Below are 8,866 nucleotides of genomic sequence, written 5' to 3' on the forward strand. Positions count from 1 at the left end.
CCCTCTCTCTCTGCTCCTCCCCTACTTGGTCTCTCTCTCAAGATTAATTAAAGTAAACTTACAAAAATTAAGAAAAGTTCATTTTTTTGATGATATTAACTAAAATACAAAATTTCCACTCTATATGTTCCATTCCTCAATCGTAAAATAATTTAAATCTCTTCTTATTTTCCTAGAATTTCTACATAAATTAATGTCACAGGGAGATAGAACATTTAGAATTCAAAACTTGCAGCCTATAATAAAATCTCCATTCATTTTTCTTGATCATTGAATCATTTAATAATTTTGTCATGTATAATAGGAAGTTCCTGTGACTTTGTCATATATGTTTTCACGTTCTGAGTCGTTGTATATAGATTACATTATGATTCTTTGTATCAAAAACTTTATATATCATTTGTAATGTTTATTTTTGAAAGATAGAGCAGGCATTGAGGGCTGAAATAGAGGGTCACACCAAATTTGAAGCAGGCTCCTGGCTCTGTGCTGTCAGCACAGAGTTCTCCCCAAGGCTCCAACTCCTAGACTCTGAGATCACGGCCTGAGCCCAAGTCCAATGCTCACCTACTGAGCCACCTACCCACCTCTGTAGCTCTAACACTAAAATCTCAGTGAGTACCCATGAAAGAGGGTTATTTTGATTTATTAGCTGGTTTTCATGCAGAGGAAAATTGCAACGTATATTCACCAATATCAACCCCGGAAATCTCTAATGAAAGCCCCTATGGATTTAGCACTTAAAAGACATTATTACACAGAATTTAAGGGTATAACTCAATTTTCAGAATCAAGTAAGCAAAAACGCTCATTTCTTTTAAGGTTTTCTTTTTCCCATTTACTTGGAGAGATGGAGAGAGAGAGAGAGTAGAGGAGGGGCAGAGAGACAAGAGACAATTCCAGGCAGACTCCACACTGTCAGTGCAGACGAGGATGTGGGCTGGAACTCACAAACGATGAGAGGATGACCTGAGCTGAAACCGAGAGTCAGACGCGCAACTCTCTCTGAGCCAACCATGCACCCCAAAGACTTTCATTTCTAAACATACAAACAACATCAAAAGTTGCAAAATATGCCACCAATAACATTATTAAAAACTATGGGGATTACATTAACATACAATCTGAGCGATGTAGAAAAACTAATGATTTGGGGCTGCTGGGTGGCTCAGTCAGTCAAGTGTCACACTTTGCCTTAGGTCCTGATCTCATTGTTTGTGGGTTCATGCCCCCATCAGGTTCTGTGCGGACAGCTCAGAGAGTGAAGCCTGCCTCAGATTCTGTGTTTCTCTCTCTTTCTGCCCCTTCCTTTTGCACGCTTTCTCTCCATCTCTCAAAAAATAAATAAACATTAAAAAAGATAAGTATTTTAAGAAAAAGAAAAGTAGTGATTCCTTTTTCCTGAAGTTGACTTTTTCTGATTTCAGTTTTGTGTATGACAAATTCTAATTCTAAGCATCAGAGAGTAGCAAGTATAATGCCTCTACTTTCATTTTTACCTTTCAGCTATATTTCCAAATGAAACTGACAGCCTCCTTTCAGAGACGTTTATAGGAACTTCTATCCAAAGAGTGTCAATGGATGGATATAAAAGTAGTGCCCTTGAGGATGGACACTTAATGAGAGACCGGAATGAGGATGGGGAGAGTGAGGGCCATCAAGCACACCTGGGGAGTCCTATTCCAGACTACGATGGTGACTGTCATCCATGTGGGGAGGTCTCTGATCAAAGCCCCAACCTCATTACATGTAAGAGTATACATTTAGGAGAGAATCACTCTAAATCTGGTGCAAGTGGGGAGATCCTTAACCAGTCCTCCAGTGCTGGTGATCAGAAGAGGATTCATGTGGGGAAAAGCCCATACACATGCAATGAACCTGGGAACATACTTAGTCAGTCATCAAGACTACATATCACTAAGACAATCCATGCTGGAAAGAAAGGTTACATTTGTAAGGAGTGTGGCAAAGCCTTCAACAGGCACTCAGCACTCATTCAACATCAGCGAGTGCACACTGGAGAGAAACCTTACGAATGTGAAGAAGGTGGTAAAACCTTTAATGATGCCTCATCAGTAAATGTACGTAGACTAATCCGTACAGGAGAGAAACCTTACACACATAAAAAATGTGGGATGGACTTTCCCCAACACTCACCTCTTACCACACATCACAGAATCCATACTGGAAAGAAACCTTACCAATGTACGGAATGTGGCAAGGCCTTTAACAGTCCCTCACACCTTAGTAGACATCACAGAATCCATACTGGAGAGAAACCTTACCAATGTAACGAATGTGGTAAGTCTTTTACCCACCAGTCAAGCCTTAACTATCATCACAGAATCCATACTGGAGAGAAACCTTACCAATGTAACGAATGTGGCAAGTTCTTTAAATGGCTCAAAGCCCTTAAGGTACATCACCGAATCCATACTGGAGAGAAGCCTTACCAATGTAATGAGTGTGGCAAGGCCTTTACCCAGTACGCACACCTTAAGGGACATCAACACATCCATACTGGAGAGAAACCTTACCAATGTAAAGAATGTGGCAAAACCTTTACCCAGTACACACATCTTAAGGGACATCAACACATCCATACTGGAGACAAACCTTACCAATGCAAAGAATGTGGCAAGGTCTTTACCCAATCCTCACAGCTTAAGAAACATCAACGAATCCATACTGGAGAGAAACCTTACCAATGTAACGAATGTGGCAAGTCCTTTACTTATCAGTCAAGCCTTAACTATCATCACAGAATCCATACTGGAGAGAAACCTTACCAATGTAACGAATGTGGCAAGGCCTTTAAGTCTCTCTCAACCCTTATTCAACATCGCCAGATCCATACTGGAGAGAAACCTTACCAATGTAACGAATGTGGCAAGTTCTTTAAATGGCTCAAAGCCCTTAAGGTACATCACCGAATCCATACTGGAGAGAAGCCTTACCAATGTAATGAATGTGGCAAGGCCTTTACCCAGTACGCACACCTTAAGGAACATCAACACATCCATACTGGAGAGAAACCTTACCAATGTAACGAATGTGGCAAGTCCTTTAAGTCTCTCTCAACCCTCAGTCAACATCGCCGGATCCATACTGGAGAGAAACCCTACCAATGTAAAGAATGTGGGAAGTTCTTTAAATGGCTCAAAGACCTTAAGGTACATCACCGAATCCATACTGGAGAGAAGCCTTACCAATGTAATGAATGTGGCAAGGCCTTTACCCAGTCTGCACACCTTAAGGGACATCAACACATCCATACTGGAGAGAAACCTTACCAATGTAAAGAATGCGGGAAATCCTTTACTCACCCCTCAAGCCTTACCAAACATCACCAAATCCATACTGGAGAGAAACCCTACCAATGTAACGAATGTGGCAAGACCTTTACCAAACACGCACACTTTATTGGACATAAAAGAATCCATTCTGGAGAGAAACGTTAGCAGTGTGAGTAACGTGCCAAGTCATTTATCCAACATTCACCTTATTCAACATCACAGAATTTATACTAGATTGAAACTCTACAAATGTTAGAATTGGATAGATCTTTACGTGACCTTTACACTTTACTTGACGTACAGAATTCATACTACATGAAAACCTTCCCAATGTAAAAAAATGCAGTAAGGTCTTTAATCACTTTTCAGCCTTTACTCAGCATTACAGAATTCATCCTGGAGCAACTCTTCCAAATTTGAAGAATGTGAAGAATGTTTTGTGGACTGTTCACCCCTTGCTTCACATTGGAAACTTGATACTGGAGAATAACCACTGAATACTACAGCATGTGGCAAGACTTCTAAGAACTGCTACACCTTGACTCCTGATCAGAGAAGGAATACTAGGGACGATGTTGCAAATATACAGAATTTGGAGAGCATGTTAATTAGAGCTGAAGCTTCATTCTGCATCACAGAATTCATACTGGAGAAAAAACTTAAAATGTAAAGAATGTAGTTAAATCTGTATGACTGCTCAACCCTGCTCAGGATCGCAGACTTTATACTGAGGAGAAACATTACAAAGTAAAGAATGTGTCCCTAGAGCTGGAACTCACAACTTGCTCAATTCCATAGCTATCCTACAGCATAGAAAGAGAGAAAGAGAAGAGAAAATTGCAGTGCTTACATGTGGAATTTGATCCTTCATCAATACTTGAAAAAACACATGACATTTAAATCCTACATCATGACATCATGAATGAGGCACAGCTTTGGAGTACACCAGACAGTGCATGAAAGAAGATAACTTTGAAGACATATTTAGAAAATGTAATTGAACATCAATGTCAATAAATGTCACCGAATTCACATTGGGAAGTAGTACATCAGTCTCTATTCAGAAATATATCAAAATATTGATGATAATAATACAAGGTTAAACTCGATGTATATGCTCTTATGCCTCAAAAGATGAAAAGGATTTGTTGACGGGAGCCATTCTGACTCACAAGTTGAGAATACTCCTTGTGAGGTTAAGGCAGGTTTGCCACGTCACACACACAAGCCTCCTTGTTGATTGGTATCCAGAGGGACGTGTCCCCTTATTCTGGCCCTAATACATTCTAATTGCACCTTGTGGAGGAACTTATTATAGGAACTTCTTCTTTTGTGATTATGGAAGCAACCATTCCATTTCCTGAGAATCCTGTTTTTCTTATGCTTCTCAAGTAAACAGGCTATTGACCCCTGCTCACAAAGAAATAACGTTTGCCTTTGCTATGCTAGAGACATTGTCTTATATTTGAATGCTAAGGATACCTTCCTGACCCAGATGATTAGCATACAAATCCCTTACGTCATTCACTATTGATAAAGATTATGCATGCGTCTTCTACAAATCTATGTTCTGGTAAATTGTTACCTATCAAAGAATATTATCATCAGAAATCATTGTCTAAGGCAAATGCCACGTCTGTGCTATTCCCCATACATTTGACCATAAATAAAACTGAGTCTCAGTGCGGAGAAGCCTACCTGTTGATCAGAAAGAACCTTGTGTTTCTCTCATTCCTCCTTTTCACCAACACCAACTTCAGGAAACCCTGGACCTGCTGGAGCTGAACTCCAGCACCATTAATTATAAGGAATAAGCTCGCATAATCACAGAGCCAGTAGGTCTCAGAGCCAGCTAGACATCCAAGAGAACTGATGGGTCCGCTCTAGTCTGGAAGGCATGAGCTAAATGTCATAGTTCTAGTATGAAGGTGGCAGCTTCGAGACCCAGGAAGAGTCAGCATTTCAGATTGAATCTGAAGGGAGGAAAAAAGTCAATGTCCCAGTCTGAAGATCCTCAGGAAGAATTCCCTCCTACCTAAGGGAGGACTTGGCCATCAACTGAGTGGATGAGGCCCACCCTCACTGAGGAGGGCAAGCTGCTTTAGTCTACCCGTCTTTACTCAGGCTAAGTGTTAACCTTCTTCAAAACCACCCTCCCAAAACACCCAGAATAATGTTTGACCAAATATCTTAGCACCCTAGGGCCCTGTTGAATTGACACATAAAATTAACCATGACAGGATCATAACTCTATAAACAAGAATATAAACTTCCCAATAAATTAATGTGAATAAAATCCTCAAAATGTCAATAGTAAATGGCAGCTTCCAGTCTAAACTTGCATTAATAGTATATATATTCACACATATACATGCATGTTACTTATAGTATATGAAATTATTATTCTTAATCATTTAAGGAATAATTTTAAGTGTTGTTCCTGTTATATACAAGTCACAAAATTCCATCTCTCAAAAAATGTTGAGTCCTATCTACCATTGGACATGGTGAAATTATGTTTTGAGTATTCATATACTTGGATCAACATTAAACTCATAGGTAATAATTAATGACACTAATTAATGTCTTTTCATTATTCATATATAGTAAACATATGGTTCATGTTCTTAGTATTAAGAATCAGGCTTAGTAAGCCTGTTTTATTCATTACACTTTCTTGTACGAATCTGGTGGCTGGCCCAGAATTTGCCACCACAATACCCCAGGGGATGTGGTTGACCTGGTTGTGGTAAACCACGTTGGTGGGCAAAGGCCATCTGATCTTTTGTAAACCCAAGTGTTTTTTTAAAGGTGATGGGCATTGGAAAGTCATAATGTTACTAATAAAAGGGCAAAGACCAGGTTCTATGTTTATGGGTACAAAACAGTATTTTCAGAACTTAGATGAACCTATGTACCTCATTGTTTAAAATTAGGAAAAATTCTTCCTATGAGGGTGTTCAGGAGTTTAAGTGCCATGGAACACTGACCAAATAAAACATTTCATCTATATGTACTTAAAAATATTTTTGAAAAAAAAGCCAAGCGATTGAAATAGAAGAAAATTTAATGATGAAATTTGAATCCTTGTCATGGAAATGACGTGTTATATTACTTCTATAATTCCCTAAGACTATAAAGTGCTAGCAAGTACTTGTCATATTTGGGGTGCAAATTTTAATATTGAAGTGTCAGGAAAACGTGTCTTATTTTGCCTTTTGTTTTTAATTTGTGAATTGTCTGAAAGATTTGACAACCTGAAAAATACCCAGTTAAAAACCTTATACTAATTTTTTATATTATAATTATCTAGTGTTTATTATATGTGCAGGTATATATATTTATAAGGGCATATGTGTATTACTTGTATATGTGAGTGTATATATGTGTTACACGTGTACATGTAGATGTAACATTCAGGAACTTATATCCAAGATAATTATTACATGTGTATTTGCATGTATGTGTATTCTATATGAACAGCAATAATGATATGTGTGCATGTGTATTATTGGGTAAAATTTATTTATAAAATTCCAGTTTCTACTAGGTGTTAAAAAATACAGCAAATGCTGCTGACAGCAAATATTTAATTAAAGTCTAGCAATAGCTGTTTAACTGTTTTAAGGCCTTTGACAGCCATGACTGTGATTGCCCACACTAATTTTCAACATATCGAATGAAGCCTCTACAGTTAATGTGATTGTAGGCTGATTGTCATTAGTCCAGTCTTATGTCATAGTGAAGAAAAAAAAGTAAGAAACTTTAGATGAGAAGTTTCTGAAGGACAAACCAGATGCCACTTTTTGTTATAGGATTGTGGAGAAGAGTCAATGAGTTGCTGATTTCTTGGTTAGTGAAGAATTCCATTGGAGATAATAGGCATAAGGATTAGGACTTTATAAGGGCATAGGATATGTATAATGAAAGTTTAATCCTATGTATTTAAAAAAGTTAACTACTAGAATTCAGAAACCAATTTATTTATTTCTTTTATAGTTTATTGTCAAGTTGGTTTCCCAGTGCTCGTCCCCACAAGTGTGCCCTCCTCCATGCCCATCACCCCCTTCCCCCACCCACACTCCCCCATAAGCCCTGTTTGTTCTCGGTATTCAAGAATCTCTCATGGTTTGTGTCCCTCCCTCTCCCCAACTGTTTTTCCCCCTTCTCCTCCAACATGGTCTTCTGTTAAGTTTCTCCTGTCCCATTTATGAGTGAAAACATATGGTATCTCTCCTTCTTCCCCTGATTTATTTCACTTAACACGACTCCCTTGAGTTCCATCCATGTTGCACGAATGCCCAGATTTCATCCTTTCTCATTGCCATGTAGTATTCCTTTGTGTATATAAATTACATCTTCTTAGTCCATTCATCAGTTAATAAACACAGTCTCTTTCCATGATTTGACTATTGTTGAAAGTGCTGCTATGAACATTGGGGTACATGTAACCTTATGCATCAGCACTCCTGTATCCCTTGGGTAAATCCCTGGCTGTGCTATTGCTGGGTCATAGGGGAGTTCTAGCATTAATTTTTTTGAGGGACCTCTACACTGTTTTCCAGAGTGGCTGCACCAGTTTACATTCCCACCAACAGTGAGGAGGGTGCCCATCTCCACATCCTTGCCAGCATCTATAATCTCCTGATTTATTCATTTTAGCCACTCTGACTGGCATGACTTGGTATCTCAGTGTGGTTTTGATTTGTATTTCCTTGATGAGGAGTGATGCTAGCATTGTTTCATGTGCCTGCTGGCCATCTGGATGTCCTCTTTGGAGGAAGTGTCTATTCCTGTGTTCTGCCCAGTTCTTCACTGGATAATTTTTTTTGGGGGGGGGTGTGGAATTTGGGTGCGTTCCTTGTAGATTTTGAATACTAGCCCTTAATCTGTTATGTCATTTGCAACTATCTTTTCCCATCCTGTGGGGTGCCTATTAGTTTTCTTGATGTTTCCTTTGCAGTGCAGAAGCTTTTCATCTTGATGAGGTCTCGATAGTTCATTTTTGCTCTTGATTCTCTGTCTTTGGGAATGTGTCAAGTAAGAAATTACTGTGGTTGAGGTCAAGGAGGTTGTTTCCTGGATTCTCCTCCTGAGTTTTGATGGTTTCCTGCCTCACATTCAGGTTCTTCATTTATTTTGAGTTTATTTTTGTGTATGGTGTAAGAAAGTGGTCTAGCTTCATTCGTCTGCATGTTCTGTCCAGGTCTCCGAGCACCATCTGTGAAAAAGGCTGTCTTTTTTTTTCATTGGATACCCTTTTTTGCTTTGTCAAAGATTAATTGGCCATACACTTGTGGGTCCAGTTCTGGGTTCTCTATCCTATTCCATTGGTCTATGTGTCTGTTTTGGTGCCAATACCATACTGTCTTGATGATGACAGCTTTTTAGTAGAGGCTAAAGTCTAGGGTTGTGATGCCTCCTGTTTTGGTTTCTTCTTCAATATTATTTTGGCTCTTCGGGGTCTTTTGTGGTTCCTTACAAATTTTAGGATCTTTGTTCTAGCTTTGAGAAGAGTGCTGGTTCAAATGTGATGGGGATTGCATTGAATGTGTAGATTGCTTTGGGTA

The 8,866-nt window shown here is 38.9% G+C and overlaps 1 protein-coding gene across 1 annotated transcript; it reads left to right on the forward strand.

The window, feature by feature from the left end:
* The first annotated feature begins 1,577 nt into the window (after positions 1–1,577).
* Positions 1,578–3,476, forward strand: LOC115291156 (zinc finger protein 345-like). The gene has a single exon (XM_029938715.1). It carries the CDS (start codon positions 1,578–1,580, stop codon positions 3,459–3,461), a length of 1,884 nt encoding a protein of 627 aa, XP_029794575.1. The 3' UTR covers positions 3,462–3,476.
* The last annotated feature ends 5,390 nt before the right edge of the window (positions 3,477–8,866 follow it).

This window comes from Suricata suricatta, chromosome 5 (genome assembly GCF_006229205.1).
Source record: "Suricata suricatta isolate VVHF042 chromosome 5, meerkat_22Aug2017_6uvM2_HiC, whole genome shotgun sequence".
Taxonomy (NCBI): domain Eukaryota; kingdom Metazoa; phylum Chordata; class Mammalia; order Carnivora; family Herpestidae; genus Suricata; species Suricata suricatta.